Genomic DNA, 22,140 nt, shown 5'->3' with positions numbered 1-22,140 from the left:
TTGCTTTCCTCTGAGTGTGTGTGAGCAGTGCATTAGTAGCAGTCAACTTGAGCCTATGGTCGTGACGCTATGTTGACGGAAGCGGACCTTTTACTTTAACTTGCAGGTCCAGACGTGTACCGCCACAAGCTAACCTCGACGAAACGGGTTTCTCTTTTCTATCCCCGTGTGCAACTGATGGCGCTCTCTCGGTTTCGATAAACGCGTAAAAGAGCATGTGTCTGTGAGCCTTTTATCAGACATGGAGGCATCCGAGCAGCGCGATGCGTCTCAAGCTAAGCCCACGGACAGCAGCTGCTTTGACAAGACGTTTTCCTCCCTCACCGTGGACGACGTGTACGAGATCGCCAAACTCATCGGCGCAGAGGTAGAGAAGCTCATCGACGGCTACGGCAAGGAGAGCGTGGTGGGTCTTGTGCCCAAAATAGTGAAAGTGCTTGAACTTCTGGAGAGGTATGCGTCGTGGAGCCAGGCGCACAAGCTGCAAGAAGAGGCGCTGCTGAAGACATTCGAGACGATACAGCTGCAGCAAAACAAAAAGCGTGGACCCAAAGACAGCGATGAGGTCAATTTTAAAGACCAAAGAGAGGTAGGAGAAGCTAAAGCGTGCACCTATACGCGCTTTATTACGTAGTTGTGACAGATGTTGTTCTCGACGCTGAGCTAACTGTTGTCCTGGCAGGTTAGAACTGCTGTCCACGCCATCAGGGCATTATATAAACATCATCTTTATCTAATATCAACTAAACCACACGATTGGTGTTTTTAGGGCTACAAGTTATCGACACGGACTCCTTCAGGTGCATTTATTGACCACTGCCTTTGCCACCTGTGCAGCAACATATGCTACAGGCCTACTATAGAAGAGGCTGATTATTGCTACAATGTATTTGCCAAGTATCAAATAACATCAGTCTGTTTTTTGTGTGTGGATACATATGGGTGGTAGGTAGGTTGATGCAAAAGTCAGCCTACTTAGAGCCAAAGTGTGTTTATGAGTCACTAATGATCATGATCAACATTTGACATTATTTTATCAACCAGAAAGGGCCCCTTGAGGTATGATCCCCTGAATCTCCTGCCCCCCCAGAATATGTTCACATCATGCGATCTGCAAGTCAAGAATGGACCTAGGCTTCTCTTTCATTGCTTTTGGGATTCATCTGCCACATCTGCAATGATTCAACAACAAATGGACACACCCGTTAACTTGGCTACTCCGAATTTCCATTTTCTCCAGAGAGGGAGAGCTCTCAAGGCGTTGTCAAGGCATAGTTTTCAGTAAGACTATTCTCTGTTTACTATTTTATATTCTTTACTTTCTGTTCCTGAAGCAAGAGGAGCTTGAGCAGCAACAGCAATGGAGGACCAGGTGCGAAGAGTTGCAGCTCCAGGTGCGACAGCTGCAAGAGGACAGGGACGAGCTGCACAGTCAACTCAAGGGCAACTATGCAAAAGAAGGTATGCCAGACATGCAAACAACCCTTTCACCTACTTCCCCACCAAATCAGGGTTGATTCATGCACTGCAGTTTAATATGCGAGAGCACAATGTTCATTTTATATGGACCTACCAATAAAGCCAACATTATAAAATAGGCTAAATAAGCTGCGCTCCTAGAACTTGTTGTCATATTCTTACTTAACCAAGAAAGTCCCATTGAGATTTCGGTCTATTGCACATCATTTTAGTGGTATGGGAAACCGGAGCACCCAAAGGAAGTCTATGCAAACACAGAATAGGACATGTAAACGCCACACAGGCCCAATATGGCCCAGGAATCAAATCTGGGAACTTCTTGCTGTTTGGTGAAAACCCTAACAGCTCCCCCACCGTGCCCCTCATTTGTGCCAACAGAAAATACTTTGTACTTTGTTCTAGTTTTTGTGCCAGGTATAGGCCAAGTTGACATTTTACCAACAGGCTTTTGATCCGCCGTGCATGAATGGGAGTCACTAAAGACTAATACATAAATGACTAATACATTTATTTCTCTATGTGCACCCTGTAGACCGAGCTCAGCGGCAGGAGCGAGAGGTGATGCTGAAGTTGAAGGCTGTTGTGGACAAGCAGCGAGATGAGCTCAGGGCCAAAGTCCAAGAGATCTCCACCATCTCTAAAGAAGTGGAGGCAGTAAGCAGAAAACTTATGTTAATTTCACTGTTATTACACCTCCTACACACACTGTCAAAACCGCTTGGACTTGCAAGTTGTGACTTGATTAAATGGGCCTGACTGTGACCAATGACTGGGTATTTGGGTAGATTTGATGCCTCTCTTTAAAAATGAATCTCGTATGAACAATTTACAAGGTCCCTGGGTGCTACAGAGACATTCTGCCTGCACAAACATATCAAAGCTTTCAACAGATGGAAAGAGTGAAACATGTCTGTCTTAAATTAAATGCAAAGGACATGGGCTTGACTTGGACACACAAAACAAGCACTTCTTTCAACCTCTGCTTTACAAAGTCTCAACATACAATTTATCGACAGAGCAAAAAGCTGTGAGAAAGTTTACAGGTCACGCAGAAACCTATTTTTAAGGATTACGGTTTGCTCCTACATGTGTGAATGTGTCTTAATCTTAATGACCGTTGCATGTGACTGTGTTTATTGTTCTCACACAGCACGATTCAAATAGCTTAGCATAAGTCATTGGGGGAAAGGCATGTTATTTTTTTCCTCTAGTTCAACAAGACTCTGTTTGCCCAAATGGATACCTCACATTTTTTCATAGCGACAATGAATGGGACATTTGTCTTGGTATTTTGGTGTGTAGGCACAAGGCAGTTAAATCTAGCTTTATGGTGCCATTCACTATGCAGTAAATGCTGCTCATCTTCCTCTTTCAGTTCCCCCTTGGTTGTGTAGTTTACCTAGAACAATTAAAGCTGGGACAAACACTTTGAAACTTTTTTGCTGTAAGCTGTAATGCTGTATTGTATGTGTTTGTGTGTAGCTTCAGGAGCAGCTGGACCGCTTTATGAAAATGAATGCAGAGTTGCGACACAAGCAGAATGTGATGCAAGCGCAGCTCAAGAGCACAGTGGAGAGAAAGGCCGACATGGAGGCGGATCTGAAAGAGAAGAATAAAGAAATTGAAAACCTTCTTGCGGAACTGTCCAGAACCAACAGCAGCCCTGTACATGATATCTTTACTTTTACCAAGCATTCTTTTACACACAGTACATTTGCTGAAGCCAGTGAGTTCAGTTTCTCACTCAAGTGTTTTTACTTTCAATTTTCTTAAGTCCATTTCGAGGCGTCAAGCTCAAGCTCGTGAGGCAAATCAAACTAGTGACCAAAAGGACCCTGACCAGCCGTGTTTCACCAAAAAGGAAGTCCGTGACATCATTGTTGAGAGGAATGAGCTCAAGACAAACCTCTTTCTGTTGCAGGAGGAGCTCAGCTACTACCAGAGGTATGGACAGCGGTATGTGAGCTGAATTAGGACCAAATCTAATAAGTGTTTTTTTTTTTTCCTAAAGAGAGATTTTGAATGAAGAGAGATGTCCTGGATTTCTGCTAGAAGCTGTTCGCTCTGCAATAAAGAAGAAAAGAAAGTTAATCAAGGCCAAGATGCTTGGGATTCCTGTGAACGAGTGTAGCAACAGGTCTCCTCTCAAAAGACACACATTGTCCACTCTCACCGAGGTCACACAGCAACTCTAGGCTGTTCATGTTCATTTACATGTTACTGCAAGCTGGCTTTACTTTAAGCTATCAGATTTTTAACAATTAAAGAAACACATCATAGAAACACTTTCAAAGAAGTCTTCCGGACTTAGTTGTGACCCTAAACCTTTGCTATGATGGAAAGCTCCTCGACCACTGAGAGCAAACACAGAGAGTGTCATGAATGTCATAACAAATAGATACTGCACATACATACAGACTTACATACTTACTCTAAATGTACATGAAGATGATAAACTACATTGATTATTTTGTTCTCTCAGTGATGACGAGGACAAGAATCCACAGTTGGGACAATCCGAAGTTGACGGTGCAGTGGATGATGAATCTGATAAACCAGCAGAGTCACGCATTAAAACCTTGTAAGTACTATTCTCAGTTTAACATCATAATAATAATGGATACTTTTGTAAGTGGATCATCATTTTAAAGTATCGAATAGTTTCTGAACCAGAGCTAGATAGTTACTGGGGTGGTGTCAGCCTGTGAATCAAATGGTAAAAATATCTGTAGATCAAACAATTCTTGCGAGCAAAAACATTCTCAATAACAAATCCAAACATTGACAACATTCAAAGAACAGGCCTGAACTCAAACCAGGGCCACCCATCAACCTCATATGTCTGAATTAAGTGCACCTAGTGATTATATCTGTTGTTTGTGTCAGGTCTGATGGACTCACGCACAACAAACAAGATGTGACGCTACTCACTGCCAGTCGCCACAGTGCAGCGCCAGACTAATAGGTTGACAGGGGAACTTGGTCGATCAATAGTGTTTATTCAGAAAAAACCTTCAGTAATTAGACTAGAGACTGGCCAACCTGTAAAGGAATGAGATTAAGTAAAACTGCCTAAATGTCAGAGGAGAAAAACATCATGTGACATTCCAGGACATCTCTAAAGAACCCAAAAGTTGGAAAGTTTAGGGTAAAATCCAGTCTTAGGCAACTACCTCAAATATTAGCAAAGGTCACTTCAAGTGTTGTTGTCAAGTTTGTATTATAGCCCTAATTCTGTAAAGCCCTTGAACCAGATATTTGTTAATGCGCTGTATATCAATAGAAATGTTTTTTGAAATGTGCAAATAACGTCATATTTTAGTCATTAATTTGCCTAGTAACCACATAAAGAAATTAGTTCAATTGCAAAAGAAGGAAAAAAATACTGTACTATTGCTGTAATATTATATTATGTATTAATATTTGTACGTCTCTAAAACAGATCTGGTCATTATAAACACTCCAAAGAAAGTATATTGGAAAAATTGTAATGACCAGATCCAAAATTATGAATGTTTCTTTTGTGTCATCTGTATAGAGGTTATGTGAGTGATGTCATAGCATAGCAACAGCATGGCCGTTGGCATTCCATCACAGCAACAGCAGAAAATCGTGTGGGAAGTTTGCAATGTTAGATTTTCCACTCAATTTGTAATGTTGAAGGTTATATTCCAATTCAAATTGTGCATACTGGCTATTATTTGGTACCCAGAAAGATGATAAAATGTTATAAACTTGAAAGCAGCAGTGCATAAATGACAGTGGCTTCATGGCTCGGCTGCTGCTGCCTCTGCCCCCGAGGCCTTTCCCGCAGAGCTATATTTAGCAGTAATCCCTCTCAATGATCTAAAGCTCAGACTTGTCTCGTTTCTCTCTTCGTTGTGCTGCAGCTTCGGCTTCCTGACACGATCAGGCAGCAGCCACAGCCCCACCCACATGACCAGCTCCGCCTCCACCTGGGAAATCATCGAAGACGCAGAAGCCAGCCAGGACACAGAGCTGCAGGCGCCCTCCTGATCCCGCCACTGACCACGAGCTGTGAGATCACCCAATCTGAATGAAAAACAAGCAGTGTTGACATCCATGCATTTTTAAGGACTTTTATGATTTCAGTTGATTTCAGTCCCTTTTCATTTGTAGTTTCTCTCAGCATTTACTTTTAAAGGGAAAAACCATAGCATAGTTTTTATCACGTCAATCCTATACTTACTTTAGATTAAATTACCAGAGGCGGGTAGAGTAGTTAAAGTTAAGTAAAGTTAAAGTAACGATACTTTAATATAGCTTTACTCAAATAAAAGGGTTCAGTAATCATCCAAATAATTGCAAAATAAAGCACTTACTTACTTATAAAATGTTTTAGTTGTGACGTAATACAACTAGCAAAACACAATATAATGTGAAATTTTTGATATTTCCAATAGCGCACCATGAAAACATAACATGTATAATTTAGGTAGATTAGGTACAAGACACAAAAACTTAACATCTCTTTTATAAAGTTAACACAAAGCTTTTGTCACTTACAGATTTACTCACAGTTCAAAGATGAACAATTGTGTCTCCTCAAGTTAGAGTATTCATACTTTAAAGTAAAATGTCTCAAGTAAAAGTATAAAGTACTGAGTGATAAAAGTAACTAAGCGCTACCGCCTCTATGACTTACCTCAAAGCACTGCTTAAATGCCAAAGAAAGAGAAGAGAAATGTGAACTCTTAGATTATTTTGATTTCAACAGTAGCCATTTTTCCCACTAGAGGGCATTGCTACGTTCCTTGCTGATTTTTAAAAAATATTTTATTCCAATACTATGGCATTTTCCTCAAATTATTTAACTATTACTGCACTGTTCAAATCGTCATTATCTGGAAATGCGAACAGTATTGTCTATGTTTGTACTGACTCATTAACAGTGTTTGTGGAGGTAATTTTGCACAGTGCGATTGTGAGTGAGTTGCCTCCATCTGTGGTGCCAAATACATGTTAGTGTATCCCCATAAAACATGTGCTTCCCTTGCAAATGAGTTAGATTTATGTTAATCCTGACAGCCTTTGAGATAATACTAATTTGCATGTTTTATGGGTATTTGCTGTAAACGTAATGTAACATAATAGCAGAAACATATTTCAACAACCATTTTTGTATTTGTTTTTTCTGAAAGATAAAGAATCACTGCATAGATTTGTTTGTATTGCACAAAATAAAGAGTATTTTAATAATTTTCTCTTAAGTGGTGTGGTGGAATGAGTTTCTTCATACATTCAGACAGAGGTAAGCCTTTTGTTTTTACTCTTAAATGAGCAGAAGGCCCACCAAGTAGGGCTTGACCATCTTTAAAAAGCTCTGCGTCCGACAGAATGGCAGGAAGCGGGCCCTGACTTCCCCAGGAAATGAGGAACCTCGACCCCTTGGACTGCACTGGAGAAGCAGGACAACTCACGGAGAGAGAGGGACGAAGCAGGGATGGGCGGCGGGCAGACAGAAAGACGGACACTTCACAGAGTTTGGATCTAACTGAGAGAAACAAAAATACAACTATTTTTATGTTACATTTGTTGAGATGAAGCCATTCCTTCGGAGTCTGGCTACTGTCCTGTGTTGTTCGCTGTCCTTATGTGCCGATTTGGATCCTGCTGGGAGAAATGTTTGTCACAACCCCAGGTAAATCTTTTTTCAACCATGTAAGATACACTATATATTTCTTAAACATGACCTATTTGCGTCTCCAGATATTGCCTAGATACTGTATGTTCAAATCAAACCTCCAAACTATACCTTTATACCTCGTATAAAGCTATGTAAATTGCTCATTTAACACGAGTTATAGCAAATCTATGTTTTTTTAACTTGATGCATTTGAGATTGTGTGTACTGTATGTGATAGGGACCCCTCTACCTTGGTGTGCTGCACTGGATGGCAACAAGAAGGAAAAGAGTGCACTAAGCGTAAGATTTACAACTATATTTACAGTGAAAGTGTTTTGTGCTGATAATAATTTGTCTTGGATGTGCAGCTGTTTGCGAGGGGGAGCAGGCCTGTCTGAAGGATGAGCTCTGTGTGTATCCTGGAGTGTGTCGCTGCCCACCTGGCTTCTACGGAGCTCATTGTAAAACACGTCAGTATCAACATCCTGTCTGTGTTACTCATTATGTGGGATATATATATATATATATATATATACTGTATATATATATATTTATTGGTAAAAGTGTTATTTAATTCTATATCACCAACTATGTAACCAGAGTGTTGTTCCTGTGGGTTTTTTAGGTTGTCCTGGTGAGTTCTGGGCATCAGACTGTCGACAGGTGTGCCCATGTTACCCAAACGGCAGGTGCCACGCTGTCACAGGAGAGTGCACCTGTAACACAAACCGCTGGGGGCCTCTTTGCCAGTTGGCCTGTAAGTGTGCCCGCCATGGTCACTGCGACACGCTGCACGGTAACTGCAGCTGTGATGAGGGCTGGTGGTCTTCCACATGTGCCAAACCGTGCCAGTGTGTGAGCGGGGGCTCAGTGCGCCCCAGCTGTGAGCAGGCCACAGGACGCTGCCAGTGCCACAAGGGCTTCTGGGGCCTGAAGTGTTCTCTGACTTGTAACTGCAACATGTCGCCTTGTAATCAGCGCACTGGTGTGTGCGAGTGCACAGAGGGCTGGTGGGGGCCCAGCTGTGACCGTCGCTGTAACTGTGACCTCAGTCACAGCAGATGTGACCCGTCCACTGGGTTTTGTCTGTGCCATCCAGGCTACAATGGAGACTACTGCAACAAGCCGTGTGACGCAGGCACCTATGGAAGCGGCTGCAGAATGAGGTGTGTAACCTAGAATTTACTGAGCCACATTTGTTAAGAATCTGTTTTAAAGCCAGTGTTGTGTTTTGTCAGTTGTGGCCACTGTAAAGACAACCATTACTGCTCCACCACTGATGGCGCCTGTGCTGCTTGTGCGCCGGGCTGGAACGGCACACGATGTGACAGCCCATGTCCGTCAGGTTTCTATGGTGATGGCTGTAAACTGATATGTCCCCGCTGCAGGAGAAACGAGCCCTGTGACCCACAGACAGGGAGCTGTTGGAGGTGTGACCCGGGTCAGACAGGCCCCAGGTATATGCATAGACCACATTGTTTTTAACACAACAATTGGCATGCCACTTATGTCATGTTGATTTCTCAGGTGACACAACTATTTCATTTTTTTTAACCAGATGTGAGAATCAGTGTCCCAGTGGAACATATGGTGATGCCTGTGCCTTTCAGTGTAACCCCTGTTTTAATGGGAGCTGCCATCATGTCACGGGAAAATGTATTTGTGAACCAGGCTTTCATGGAGAAAGGTGAGTTGGTCTTTGCATTATATTATCAACTGTTTTCATATCAGTCAATGGTGTCTTGTGCCCATTTCAGTTGTAACAGCAGCTGTCCCACTTTGCATTTCGGCCCAAACTGCTCCGCGGTCTGCGACTGTGGAGAGGGAGCAGGCTGCAACCCTGTCACTGGTGCTTGCCCTCAAAGTAAATGTCTCTTTCTCTGTTCATAATATACACACTCAGTGCATACTGTTAAAGCTGCCTCTTGTTTGTCAGGTTCTCGAGGTGCAGTAATCGCAGGTGTGCTGGTGCCTTTCTTTTTGTTGCTTATTGTTGTGGCCCTTTGCTGTGTGTGTTGCGGGGAAGCTCCTGTAGACACCAAGGACAGGTATGGCTCTTATGGTTTTCATTCATTTTCAGTGAATGTGAGACATTGAGTGATTCTCAAACCACTGTTTATTGCAGGGCACTTGTGGCTGAAGGTGGGCTGTTGCTGCGTATGAAGTATCATGTCTATAGTGTACTGGCCAACATTGGTGCCGCTCTTCCGTGTGTTTCTGATTGGTCCAATGGCCTCCCTCGAGTCACTGGTAGGTTTGTCAGTAAGTTGTTTCCTAGAGCAGGTCACACTTTGGAACATGGTAATAATTCTCTATATTTTGTAGCCCTGATTCCATATTATTTCTAGTTATGTCACTTACAATCTTGAGGCTGGTTTAGGATGTAAATGATCATGTTAGCGTTAAAAAGCCGGTGTGTGTGTGCGTGTGTGTGATTTCCTTGTTATTAAACTTTTGGTCACAATGCTATTTTTATTCTATTACAACACTATAAAGGTGCTGTAGAGTACATGTTGATTTTAATAATTAATGCTAAAACATACAAAATTATCTTTTTCCACAGTGTCGCATCACGATCCAGAGCTGACGTTTAACCACAGCTTCATCGAGCCTCCCTCTTGTGGCTGGGTGACAGAAGGCTCTTCTTTTGAGAGTGACGAGGAGGAGGCAGAGGCGCTGTACTGTGTTCCACCAAGAGAAGGTAATGCCCTGCCCTATGTGTGGACTCTCATTTTTCACAGATCAAACTGTACCTACATATTTTTTTATTCAAAGCAAAGCAGTGTTGTAGAATTATGGCTAATGGCTCCAGACAAACATTCTCTATCGTGGTCTAGAATAAGTTTATAATTTACATTTTTTCTCTTGTTTTGTTTGGCAGACATCCCGGCTGTGGCAGGAGGCGAGTTTCAGGAGATTAGCTCTAAATGCAACATGTTCCTGGACCCCTCTGGCTTCAGCAGCGAGGACATAACTTCACCTTTTAACATCCCACGGACGTCCAGCCTCGCCAAGGCCAAGCGCCCGTCCGTGTCCTTCGCAGAGGGCACTCGGTTCAGCCCCAAAGAGAGGCGCGGCTCAGGACAGGAGGTGGTGACGCCCTCCGGACCCCCACGCTCTAAACCCAAAGCCAACTGGGGTGTTTTGATGGTGTCTGCCTTACAAGGTCAAGCTTCAAAGACTGGGGAGGAGAACAGAATTGAGGACAGTGCCACGGAAGAAGCGCAGTATGGTCAGGAGGTGGAAAGTGAGAATGCAGAACAGAATGATGACAAAAACTCAACCACTCCATCTGGTGGCGCTGTGCAGGATAACATAGCAGGAAAATACAGGGACAAATGCAACACAAGCGCTCATAAAAGGTGCCACGGCTCTGCTTCTGACAGTCAGGTGACAGTCTCCCATAAAGTCACCACTGTGTACGTAACAGTGGGTAAAGCGGGGCGGCCCGTGACAAAAGCTGAACCCACTTACGAGGGTCCTGTCCAGTCCATGTTGAGAAGACTTGGAAGTCTGCAGCGACAGAAAGACCAAAGTCCAGACAGAGGCAGGTCTAAAGGAGCAGAGGGGATGACTAAGCCCCCGAGACGGAAGCTCGGGGCGAGGGTAAACCTATGGGAGAAAGGGGGGCACCCTGTAGGGGAAATCTGTAAGCCAATTAGAAGAAAACACGCCCAAAACACCCCCTTAGACACAGCGACAGGTGATCAAACTGCAGAGAGTGAACGTCCAAAAAGACCCCTCTCAACTATTCTTAAGAGTGTGCCGGAAGTGGCTCCAGCGCACCCCGGAGACGGGGAGGAGGGGAGGCTAGAGCAGGGGTCAGCTCAGGGAGGAAGTGAGAGCAGCTATTTTACTGTGGGACCAGCAGGCGATGCGCTCAGTGAGGTCATCACAAATGAAAGGGCAGTTGTCAATGAGGAACCGTGCTATGAAAATGTTATGGTAAAACAATGACATGGATTACATTCAGCAGATAGTATTTAAGTACTGTAACTTATTACATTTTTGTACCATTTATTCCACTACATATTTCATAGACTGAAACATTATTTATGCTTTTGTATTTTTTTTTTTTACATAAACGAATATAGAAGTAATTAGTTAAGCAATGCAACGTTACACACATAAATAACCTTGATAATAATAAAACAACCTTCTTATTTTTTCTTTTTCTCACAGCTGGTGTTTCTTTAAATTCTAATAGAAAGTAGTTACAGAGTAATGCGTTTATTGAGAGCAATTGATCTGACCTTGTGATGTTGTATCCATGGTTAATCATTACTCGTTGGACCTTAATGAACTTATTAGTTATTGCAAGTTTTCGAAGTTGAAGAAACCGCTCTCTCTATGACTTTCTCGAGATTATCTTACGGTTTTAGTTCTCTTCTCTGTGGGGAAAAATATTATGTGACCATTTCAGGGTAAATCAAAGCTTAGAAAAACTGTCTCTTTTGACATTTGAAAGGAGAAAGTAGTCAAGAAAATGTAATTCAACAATATGCATATTTTAATAAGAAAGGATTGGGTGACTCTTGTTTACGATGCTAACATAGTCCTCCTAAAATCATACATATCTTGACCCATTTGTGCACATACACATTTCACAAGGGCTTGCCAAAGGTCGCAATCATTGAACTTTAAACTGTGCAGTCACATGATGGGAAAACACGACTGCTATGAACCAGTTAGACTAACGTTGGCAGGAGTAAACGGAACTTCCCCATACATTTTTATGATACGCTAAAGAGTAGTCCTAAGCAAAATAACTTAATATGTTATAGATCTATAATAAAAACAGCACATAATAGTTAGGTCAAGGTGCTTGTTACTATCACAGTAGCAGGAATTTGTTGTAGTAGAGACTTTAAAATATCGTTGTCTTGACCGGGTTGATTGAATAGATGATGTTTCTTCTCACTCAGAGTGAAATATGTATATCTGGTTAAAGATACAAGCCCATTTAAACTCTCAGGAGGGACCACCTATTTCTTGTTTACTCTAAAATAGTCTTTGTTCTGAGTCGTTGGTGTTGACAAGGCCCTGCTGTCCATTGTATGTATTTGAAAATCTCTACTACAGTGGAAAATTCCTGGACAACTGAGAGCCCAAAGCAGCAGCAGAATTTGGCGTTTGACTGATCCTAAGCACTTGTAAAAGCAGGTAGCAGTTACTTCTCTGCCCCGGGGGTATCGGAACAGCCGAGCCAGTACTTTGCAATAGATCTGGGGTATGGGGGCATCGCCGGATCAACTCTCTTGGTCCTGAGGTCCACCCTGTAGTATTTATCTGGAGACACAAAGACAAAAACGTAACTCAATAACGAGAAGCATGAGGTGAATGTGACTAATTAACGACAATAAGGCCTTTATTATGTTCTCATGTGAAACGCATCGACTGACATTATATTAAATTTGGGGCTTCCTGTCACCTTAGATAACTCATGTCAACAATGATTCACATGTTCTCGACTCACTGTCACTGATTAAAAGCACATGTTACAGTTGATATCATGATCATTGTTTTAAGTCTGGGGTCTGTGAACAGCGTTTTGTCTCGCTCACTGTTTTTGATTATCCTACCTCTAGTAGTAGCAGTAGTAGTTTGAACAAGCAAACAAGTCATACATTAATGAAATAAATAATCCATAAGCTTAATGCAGAGATGGTTTTATCACAGACAGAGCACTTAACTTTGGACTATTATTTATTCTATCTCCAATCATATGGTGGCAAGATCTGTATTTAGCCGGACTGACGGACGCTCATACATCACATTCATGCATAGGTAAGGTGTGTGAAGTGTCTTGCCCATGGACACAACAACAGTATGCACCATTCAGAGCTGGATAAATATAGTATCGCTGACCTTTGGATCCGTGGATAAACGCTTTTACCAATGGAGCATCTCATGTGCCACCATGTGCCACCTTTCAGTGACCCAGCAGCTGCATAGGTGGTCAGCATGGCACCTTTGCTTTCCATCCCGGTGGCCTAGGACTTAGGATGCTACACGATAAATTGTTTTTAAGGTTTCTAGTAGGTTTTCACTGCTGATGGAACTATCTCCATGGTTACGTATACGTTCCTTCCAGAAACCCTAAAAAACCTGACATAACATCGATCCTGTAGCGTCATAGAGGCCACTGTGTCGGAAAGCAAAGACACAAAGCTAACCACCCATACAGTCACTGGGTCACATATTCATTTTTTTTTTATATATAAAAAGTTGCATAATGCATCTTTAAAAATAATACATTTTATAGTTGCAGATGAACCTTGGTACCACTCGAAGAAGCCCCAGTACCAGAAGCTTTTCAAACCTGCTTTAAAGAAGTAGACCGTCTGGATTGGCTGGGTCCTCTGGATGAAATCCCAGGGCCTGCTGTTTCCACGGCTGTCATAGTTGCCCCTGTTGTTGGAATTATATCTGTCCCTGCGCCGGTCCTGATCCCAGTCCTGGTCCCAGCCTCTGGTCCAGTCTCTCCCGAGCCTCTCCTCCATCTCCATGCGCCTCTCCGCTAACCTCATCCCCATCTCCATGCCTCGTTGAGCCAAGTCTTGGCCCATATTCATGCCCCCTTGAGCCATGCCGTCCCAGAATGGGGAGCGGTTTTGCCTGCGCCGCCCATTGCCGTACTGCTGATTCCACTGCTGGCCATATTGCTGGTACCACTGTCGGTCGTCATTTCTGCCCGGGGCGAACCTCAGGGGGGTAACATAGATCCTGCCCGCCATCGCTGCGTCCACAGGGGATTTGAGGCCTTTCCAGTCCTTATCAATGAAGTGGTGGTGGTCATGGTGCTGTGGAACTAGCACAAAATAAATACATTGTTAATCAAATGATACTTAAGTGTTTTTATAGCATATGTATAAGGACTTACAATCAGAGAAGAGCTGAGTGAAGAAGCTCTCATAGTTGTTGTAGTAGACATCTGTGTAACGTCTAAAGCTTGTGGCTGGCGATCTCTCAGACATGCCGATGCACTCTTCATGGGACGGCTGATGCACAAATTCATAGACATGATACTGGTCCCCTATATGTGCATAACAAAGAATCAGAATCAGAATTGTTTTTTATTGCCATGGTTTGAGAACAGGATTTTTTCTTGGTGCTTACGCGCAACATAGAACAATCACTGTAATCACATGGTAACGGATGAATTACACTTTATGACCATGAACAGGTGAAGTGAAACTTGTATCAGGAAGCATGAGAACACTTTGTAGTTCCTGATATTTCTATTATACACCACTATAACCCATAGCTCAATTACTATATATTGTGCGTACCTTTAAAAAAGAATACTTTTTCTCTGCCATTGTGCCCTGGTGCTGGCAGTGCAAATGCTGCATCGATATAATCAGGAATCTTGTCAAAGCCTACGCTGATGTCCCGAGGATAGTCCTCGTCCAAAACCCCATTGTCAAACCTCCAGTACTTGTTTCCCTGTAAAATACAGTTTAGATTAAATATTAAAACAATGCAAACATGAAAACAAGCCGCTTATTACCTTGAAGATATAGGTCTTTCCTTGACAGTTCATTCTTGTAAAAGCAGCATTAATGGGCCCGGGGATGCCCCAAACATCCTTTATGAGCTTGGGATAACCAGGAAGAACTGACTTCTGGTCCAGGACAAAAAAGTATTCCCCTGGAAAAATAAATAAGATGATGAAAAAATATATACTGTGCTACTAAAATATGATAAAGAATATATCACAATAAAAAAGCCAGGAAAGGAAATCAATGCTGAGGCTCGCAAAGTACCATCTGAACCCCTAGATAAACGTGCAGCGAGAAATGTTTCACAATTTTAGCTAACACAGGCTCCATGAACTTAACTGAAAAAAACAAATGTGTTGTCCCATCTCGTAACTGTCACGTGCACTGGAAACAAACGTTTTAAATGAAATATTTGACTTGAAATTAGCTAAAATGTCGTTGTTTATTAAACAAGCATAAAACTTTGAAAATTAACTTTGAAACATATCATATGATTTGGGTTCTGAATGAGGCCCTACACCTGATTTGTTTATTTATTTTCTAATTGAAAAGAATGAAAGAGCAACCCACGAAATAAAATGGTGGTGATCCAAATTCATTCATAACTTGTCTAACATATATTTGGAGCATTCAAATTCTGCAGGGACAAGTTTAGAGGCAAATTTCAAGGTTCATGAAATTGATACAAATGTTTTATAGTTAAATGCACAGTGTTTTTTCCCCACAAATGTTGAGTTTAGAATACACTAAAGGAGGATTTCGGTTCCATTTCCAGAAATAGAATTAGGTACGGTCAAACAATGCTGCCTGTATTGTTATTGCCTGTATCTCTTTGACTAGTCCAATTTGTTCAAGTTCAAGACGCATTTTAAGTCATTTATCTAATGTAAGATGGTATTTTTTTCCAGATTAATACCTGAAATCTTTACCTCTGAATGCATAGATGGATCCATTCTTCAGTTGCATGAAAGAGTCAAACGGCCTCTCGCTGCACACCACGGCGTCCGGGTCTGGGGCTGCAGTGGTGGTTGGGGCAGTGGTGGCGATGGTGGTTGGGGCAGAGGTGGTGGCCTCTGCTGTTGTATCATCTCCCAGAGCCTCTGTTCCTTTGGCCACTTTCTGTGGTTTAGTCATCTCAATCGTTCCCTCATCTGTTTGCCTGGGGTTGAAGTCTGTCACGGGCCGCTCTGAAGGCCTTTCCTGGCCACTGGAGGGGGTTAAGCCTTGGTCATGAGCCGAGCGCCGTGGGGCTGGAGTGGTACTGTCAAACTGCTCGTCATCTTCTGCAAAAATAAATGTGTCTCCCCGAGCTGAAAACAGTTTGACATGGAGAGCAGCCATTAATGCAATAAATGAGAGCAGGTTTTCACGAACAAGACGAACCATGTTGTCTTCCAGGCGTATTTCTAATTATAATAACTTTATTGCCTCAATGTTGGATAGTTTTTTTTCTTGCAACATGAATCCCCAGGGCCTACATTGCTTGGAATGGGCCCCATGCTTACATTTCTTAGCTCAAGTTAATTCAAAATGCTTTTTCATCCTTCTTTGCACAATTTCTCAGGGGTCCCAAACTTAGTGTAGACAAATGTAAAGATACTACTTACTCATCATCCCACAGGTGGATTCATAGTCTGAGCAGCAGCTTTTGTAGTACTTGCACATGGAGTCACACTGGCAGTTCTTTGTAGAGTCAAAGCCATTTTCACATCGGTCCATGCATGACTCTAAAGGAAAATTCTCTGTAAATAATGTCCTCAAACTAACTTTCACTCAACACCACTAATAGCAGAGGCTCAAAAGAGGGGTCGCGAATGAGCCTTTGCCAAAAGTTACATTCAGCCCACTAAGCTTTGATGCTCATTCTTATCCATAATCCTTGAACTTAACTCCTTGACATTACATGAGTTACAAACCAAATGCATATTCTGATTTTATATTTGTACTTACCCTCAGAAGCCGATGTTAAAGCCAGCAGAGGCAGCAGCAGCAGCAGGGCAGCCCTCAGCCTCATGTTGAGTCTGTTGTGTAGAGGAACAGAATGAGTGCATAATCATGGACTGCGTGCTTCCAATCGTTGGAAACTTGTGTCACTCACCCCGACCGCTTGTTTGTTCAAAACACATTTCCCAATCCCCTTCTCTCATGCACTAGACAAACTGACCCAAAAAGACAGATCAATAAGATCCACAAGTGGCCCAATAACAACTATTTGTAAACACATTCCCACAGTTTCCTAACCTTTTTTGGATTATTTAGAATGTGATCAACTCAAACTCTGACGTAATTCGTCAAAGGCCTGTCTTCAGAATAAATACATACATTCTACTGCAAAATGTAATCTAGGCTGCAATACTTTCCTGTAATATTCAAATAGTATTGATTTTGTTATTCTGAAGTAATAAGTACATGCTAAGTAGGCCTACCCCATAGCCTTGATTGGCAAATTTATAGCTTAAAAGTAAAGTGCATACTAAATTTATTATTATTACCATTATTATTATTATTATTATTATTATTATTATTATTATTATTATTATTATTATTATTATTATTATTATTATTATTATTATTATTTAGTAACAGTAGGCCTAATAGTAGTCGTTGCGATTACATTATATATATAATGTATATAATAATATATATATAATATAGCTAATATAACACTGTATTAGGTGTCTATCACCTCTCCAGCAGAGGGAACTCTTTTGTTTACATGCCTCTGCGGCGGGTCGTAGTGCGCATGCGCTGCTATGATGAGTTGCTGATGATGCAGAGAGGTCAGAGGAGGAGGGGTGCCGCTAGTGCCGCTGCTCTTCCCATCCATTCCGTCCATCACACCCCTATGGATTCCTTTGCTGGGCCGGTGTCAGGTAGGCGGCCGTGATCGATCCAAAGCGACTGGTCCAACTAAGAGACAGTTATGACGAGGAATGACAAACTGTATTTCTGTGACAGACCTTGATAGGTCTCTCGAAGACAAAGAAAAGAACATTTCTTTATTGGCTGAGGCGCATGTGCGAGCTACAGCTGTACTGTTTTGAAGTGTACGCACAGCGACCACATCCTGCTGTCATTACCAATGCTTTATCAGACTTAGTGACAGACACATCCTTGATGGAGAGCGAGGGACTGCTGTTTGCTGAAAGCTGTCACAGGTGATTATTATCCGAGGCCTGAACGCAGGGCGGCACAGGAGGATTACAAGGCCCCTCTTCACGGATACTTTGTTTCTTCCGGTAAATGATATTTTCTCTGACGCTTTTTCTGTGGAGGCTCTACAGACATTTGTCCATAATGTTTAGTTCAGACAGACTTAATGTGCCTGATTATGTGAGTCGACTGCACGGCAAGAAGAACGAGCCCCGGGCCGTTTCTCCCGGGATCAACGCCGACGTCCAGGCGGTATTAGACAGTATACTGCCCAACCTACGATCCGCCATCAAGAGGCTTAAGACGTCCAGGGACACTTGTGTTTCTGATGGGCCGGATGAGACGCGCAGAGCTATAGCTGAGATATATCAGCTGGTAGAGGAGGCGTGGGTCCTGCCCACCACGGGCCGCTTGGTGGCTGAGGAGATCTGCAACAGAATACGGCTGGATGGAGGTCTGGAGCTCCTGCTGCAGCTCCAGCAAACCCCGGCTGTGGACATCACGTACGAGTCTGCCAAACTCCTGGAGCAAATTCTCATCTCAGAAAACAGGTACTGTTTATACACTGTCCAAGTTACTTTTGCACAGACTTTTTGCTAGTGGCATTTCAAATGTTGACGAATATTAAGCACTATTCACTGTTACAACTCAAGATATTTTGTGATTTTCTTGCAGAGATTATGTTGCAAGGCTCGGGCTGGGGGTCATTCTAAACCTGAGCCGACAGCAGGAGGATGCGCAGCTGGCCCGCAGTGTGTCGGGGATCCTGGAGCACATGTTTAAACACACTGAGGAGACATCAGTGCAGCTCATCTCAAATGGGGCTCTGGATGCACTGCTCTTCTGGTGCAGAGGCACAGACCCCACTGTGCTGCGACACTGTGCAGTTGCCCTGGCCAACTGTGCCATGTACGGAGGCCATCGTTGCCAGCGGCTGATGATTGAAAAGCAAGCAGCCGAGTGGCTTTTCCCCCTGGCCTTTTCCAAAGAGGATGAGCTCATTCGCTTCCATGCTTGCCTTGCGGTGGCAGTGTTGGCTGCAAACAAAGAAATAGAGAAAGAGGTGGTGAAATCTGGCACGTTGGAATTGGTCGAGCCATTCATTGCATCTATGGATCCTGATGATTTTGCCCGGAGTTTACAGGACAGTGCAGACTCGATGCAGGGAAGGACTGCTTCTGATTTGCAGCACTTACTGCCATTGTTGGATGGCACAAGAGTGGAGGGAAAATGTATTGCAGCCTTCTATCTCTGTGTGGAGACCAGCATCAAGTCCAGACAACGCAATACTCGGGTACAAGCTCTGTCCTAACTCCACAATAATACCGTTGTTTATCTTCATTGAGCCAATGATGTGTTGCCTTTTTTAGATATTTCAAGAGATTGGAGCTGTGCAAAGCCTAAAGAGAATCGTCATGTATTCAAGTAATGGCACAACTTGTTCTCTTGCCAAACGGGCACTCACTATGATGGGAGAGGAAGTCCCGAAACACATAATATCAAGCGTACCCAACTGGAAAACATGTGAAGTGCAGACGTGGCTGCAGCAAATCGGCTTCAGTGCCTTCTGTGATCGCTTCCAGGTGTTTACAAAGTACCAATGTGTCTATTCAGTGCAAATGTGCCCATAACGTACTCATTTTATTGTTTTCTGTAGGAGCTGCAGGTGGATGGAGACTTACTGCTTAACATTACAGACCAGGAGCTGTCTAATGACCTTGGCATGACAGCCAGTCTCACCCGTAAGAGGTGAGGATAACCTGAATATTCTTTCATAACATTTTAGTCACAAATTTAAGTATTTAACTTTCTCTTAAGGTTTTTGAGGGATCTGTACGTGTTAAAAATGTACGCCAACTACTCCACCTGTGATCCAAACAACATGGCTGACTGGCTGGCTGTGGTTGACCCCCGTTTCAGGCGGTACACCTATGGTCTAGTGCAGTCAGGGGTGAACCGTAACTGTGTCCAGAGTCTGACGGACGAGCAGCTGGAGAAGGACTGCTACATTCACAACGGGGTACACAGAGCCAAGATCCTGGCAGCGAGCCGCAGGCCTCTGATGTCCAGTCACATCACTACCCAGCCCTCAGGGCCCGATGTGTTCATCAGCTATAGGAGGACCACGGGCTCCCAGATGGCCAGGTAGGAACCAAAAATGTTTTAATGTCCAATTCAGATAATAAATTATTCAATATTTCTCATATTTGTAAGAATAGAAAACAAATTCGTAACCTCTTTACTTACACCTAACCTCGACAAGACACTATGGCAACACATGCAGCATCTAGCTCAACAGTCCAAGTCTTGTCCACCTTGAAAACACTAACACTTTACTAAATACAGTAAATACTGTATGGAGGCCTCTGGAAACCTGAAAACCAGCTACACATGTTAAATTGATTTGATTGATTTAGTTTATACATTTTTGTTGTTTGGTGATGGTCAGTAGTCAAAACTGGTTTCCTTACACTAAGTGTAACATAAAGTGTACTGCTTGTCTTTTCTACCAGCCTTCTGAAAGTGCACCTCCAGGTCCGAGGATTCAGCGTTTTCATAGATGTGGAGAAGCTCGAGGCCGGCAAGTTTGAAGACAAACTCATCCAGAGTGTGCAACGTGCGCGCAACTTCATCCTAGTGCTTTCCGCAAATGCACTGGACAAGTGCATGGGGGACACAGCCATGAAGGACTGGGTGCACAAGGTCAGTGACAACCCCCCCCCCCCCCCCCACACACACACACACACACAATTAACAGCTTTTATGGATATGGCGTGTGAACATTGGCAAGATAAACCTTTTAAATAAACCTCAGATTAAACTAAAAGTCAATATTTGCACACTCCGGTGCCATTTAACACTTAACAATTTACTCTTATTCACTTCAAACCAGGAAGACTGAATTATTAAAAAAAACTAGCCCCAAAAAAGCCCCATGGTGATTGTAGTTGAGCTTGCTATAATGCTTAATTTCACAGCCCTATTGACCAACCGCTTTTAACTTAATTGGCTGAACCTTATTGTAACATTTTTACAGGAGATAGTCACTGCTCTGACTTGCCAGAAGAACATTGTCCCCGTCACTGATAACTTCCAGTGGCCAGAGCCAACTTCCCTGCCTGAGGACATGAGATCCATCCTGAACTACAACGGCATCAAGTGAGTTACGCACTGCGCAATCTACCAGCTGCAATAAATCAAGTTAGACTAAATTAATATTGTAAAGTAAATGCTGTGTATATTCGATTTGTGAATATTGATTTAAAATTTGATTAAAACAGCCTACACAGAACTGTTACCTTAATGTTTCAGGGCCATGTTGTAATTCTCTGATACCAACAGTTATGTTTTATGAATAATATGATTATGTGCTCTTTCCTCCAGATGGTCCCATGAATATCAGGAGGCCTCAATTGAAAAGATACTTCGCTTTCTCAAAGGAAACCAAGACCAAGCCGACGGCCCAGACTGTTGCAAATCGTTAAAGAAAAAGTGAGCGAGATAAACATGCAAAATGTGATGTTTTACCATAGATGCAAAGCAGTGGTTCTCAACTGGTAAAGCTTTGGTGTTTTAATTTTACAGTCAAGTTAATACACTTTTTTCAATGTATGATAAAACCATGTTTCCGTTTGGCCCTGTTTTAGTATTTTTAATATAAAATACAGTATTTTTTCACAGAGATCTGTTCATTAAGCGCTGAGCATAAGGTGGACCTTCAACAGTGATTTTAGGAAAAGGGCCTGTGTTCCACTTTTGGGACCTGACCCACCAGCTGAGAACCACTGAAAGATTTTTTTTTATCAAAACAGCATGTACAATAAGTGGGATGGTCTGAGCAACTGTTGACCTTAATAAAGTATGTGAGTCAATAAACATCTAATATGAATGCCAATATGTATAATTTAATCTGTAATCAGCCTTTAGTGCCCTTATGCAGCTATTACAAATATAATCAGGTACAGCCTTCTGTTCTCAGGAAAATAACTATTTAATTTGCCTCCAGCACTCACTGCAAAGCAATCTGTAGCACCAATAATAACACCATTTCTTTGTGATTCCCAAATGCTGTAGTGAAATATGTGCAACAGCTGACCAGAATTGTTGTATTAATGTATATTTTTGTTAGTCGGAGAAATGGTTCAGCTGCAGCTCTTACGACCAAACGAGTGCCAGCCACAAATAATACTCAATACTCTGCTCAAACATTAATTTATTGTACAAAGGCCTTTACTTATAAAACAAATAAATGTACCCGCTTTGCAAGTGAAAGTATATTGTAAGCCAACTATGTTATTTTCAAACAAACAAACAAACCAACCATCACAGTACAAATAACACAGCAGCTACAAAGGT

At 42.6% G+C, this 22,140-nt stretch overlaps 4 protein-coding genes across 5 annotated transcripts; 3 read left to right on the top strand and 1 right to left on the bottom strand.

The window, feature by feature from the left end:
• Positions 1-26: 26 nt before the first annotated feature.
• rilp (Rab interacting lysosomal protein) lies at positions 27-5,941 on the top strand. Its single transcript, XM_079572667.1, has 8 exons — positions 27-589; positions 1,335-1,461; positions 2,012-2,133; positions 2,962-3,144; positions 3,254-3,423; positions 3,491-3,616; positions 3,962-4,060; positions 5,370-5,941. The coding sequence occupies exons 1-8, from the start codon at positions 242-244 to the stop codon at positions 5,494-5,496; spliced, it is 1,302 nt and encodes a 433-aa protein (XP_079428793.1). The 5' UTR covers positions 27-241; the 3' UTR covers positions 5,497-5,941.
• Positions 5,942-6,936: 995 nt separating this feature from the next.
• On the top strand, positions 6,937-11,098 carry scarf1 (scavenger receptor class F, member 1). Its single transcript, XM_079570281.1, has 11 exons — positions 6,937-7,141; positions 7,365-7,426; positions 7,495-7,596; positions 7,752-8,292; positions 8,365-8,583; positions 8,685-8,813; positions 8,884-8,990; positions 9,063-9,174; positions 9,252-9,376; positions 9,690-9,827; positions 10,008-11,098. Exons 1-11 carry the CDS (start codon positions 7,041-7,043, stop codon positions 11,081-11,083), a joined length of 2,712 nt encoding a protein of 903 aa, XP_079426407.1. The 5' UTR covers positions 6,937-7,040; the 3' UTR covers positions 11,084-11,098.
• Positions 11,099-12,192: 1,094 nt separating this feature from the next.
• Positions 12,193-16,730, bottom strand: vtna (vitronectin a). The gene is made up of 8 exons (XM_079571291.1): positions 16,582-16,730; positions 16,239-16,358; positions 15,561-15,941; positions 14,640-14,779; positions 14,419-14,575; positions 14,010-14,162; positions 13,449-13,937; positions 12,193-12,415 (listed from the first exon to the last, which is right to left on the bottom strand). Exons 1-8 carry the CDS (start codon positions 16,643-16,645, stop codon positions 12,297-12,299), a joined length of 1,623 nt encoding a protein of 540 aa, XP_079427417.1. The 5' UTR covers positions 16,646-16,730; the 3' UTR covers positions 12,193-12,296.
• A 663-nt stretch (positions 16,731-17,393) lies between these two features.
• Positions 17,394-21,948, top strand: sarm1 (sterile alpha and TIR motif containing 1). 2 transcript variants are annotated; one of them, XM_079577832.1, is made up of 9 exons: positions 17,394-17,504; positions 17,590-18,335; positions 18,460-19,078; positions 19,155-19,367; positions 19,442-19,533; positions 19,603-19,929; positions 20,298-20,487; positions 20,822-20,943; positions 21,169-21,948. In XM_079577832.1, exons 2-9 carry the CDS (start codon positions 17,875-17,877, stop codon positions 21,278-21,280), a joined length of 2,136 nt encoding a protein of 711 aa, XP_079433958.1. In that variant the 5' UTR covers positions 17,394-17,504; positions 17,590-17,874; the 3' UTR covers positions 21,281-21,948. The 2 variants fall into 2 exon arrangements, with proteins under 2 accessions (XP_079433958.1, XP_079433957.1); XM_079577831.1 differs by having other exon boundaries at positions 17,398-18,335.
• The last annotated feature ends 192 nt before the right edge of the window (positions 21,949-22,140 follow it).

Source organism: Gobius niger (assembly GCF_951799975.1).
Source record: "Gobius niger genome assembly, chromosome: 1".
Lineage (NCBI taxonomy): Eukaryota > Metazoa > Chordata > Actinopteri > Gobiiformes > Gobiidae > Gobius > Gobius niger.
This window is presented reverse-complemented; position numbering and strand designations above follow the sequence as displayed.

Coding starts and splice junctions, on each gene's coding strand:
- rilp (XM_079572667.1), top strand. CDS start 242: ATGGAGGCATCCGAGCAGCGCGATGCGTCTCAAGCTAAGCCCACGGAC. Junction 1,462..2,011: donor GGGCAACTATGCAAAAGAAG/GTATGCCAGACA, acceptor TGCACCCTGTAG/ACCGAGCTCAGCGGCAGGAG. Junction 3,424..3,490: donor GAGCTCAGCTACTACCAGAG/GTATGGACAGCG, acceptor TTTTTCCTAAAG/AGAGATTTTGAATGAAGAGA.
- scarf1 (XM_079570281.1), top strand. CDS start 7,041: ATGAAGCCATTCCTTCGGAGTCTGGCTACTGTCCTGTGTTGTTCGCTG. Junction 9,175..9,251: donor CCTGTAGACACCAAGGACAG/GTATGGCTCTTA, acceptor TGTTTATTGCAG/GGCACTTGTGGCTGAAGGTG. Junction 9,828..10,007: donor CTGTGTTCCACCAAGAGAAG/GTAATGCCCTGC, acceptor TTTGTTTGGCAG/ACATCCCGGCTGTGGCAGGA.
- vtna (XM_079571291.1), bottom strand. CDS start 16,645: ATGAGGCTGAGGGCTGCCCTGCTGCTGCTGCTGCCTCTGCTGGCTTTA. Junction 16,359..16,581: donor TTTAACATCGGCTTCTGAGG/GTAAGTACAAAT, acceptor ATTTTCCTTTAG/AGTCATGCATGGACCGATGT. Junction 14,780..15,560: donor ATCCATCTATGCATTCAGAG/GTAAAGATTTCA, acceptor TTATTTTTCCAG/GGGAATACTTTTTTGTCCTG.
- sarm1 (XM_079577832.1), top strand. CDS start 17,875: ATGATATTTTCTCTGACGCTTTTTCTGTGGAGGCTCTACAGACATTTG. Junction 19,930..20,297: donor ACGGGCTCCCAGATGGCCAG/GTAGGAACCAAA, acceptor CTTTTCTACCAG/CCTTCTGAAAGTGCACCTCC. Junction 20,488..20,821: donor TGAAGGACTGGGTGCACAAG/GTCAGTGACAAC, acceptor ACATTTTTACAG/GAGATAGTCACTGCTCTGAC.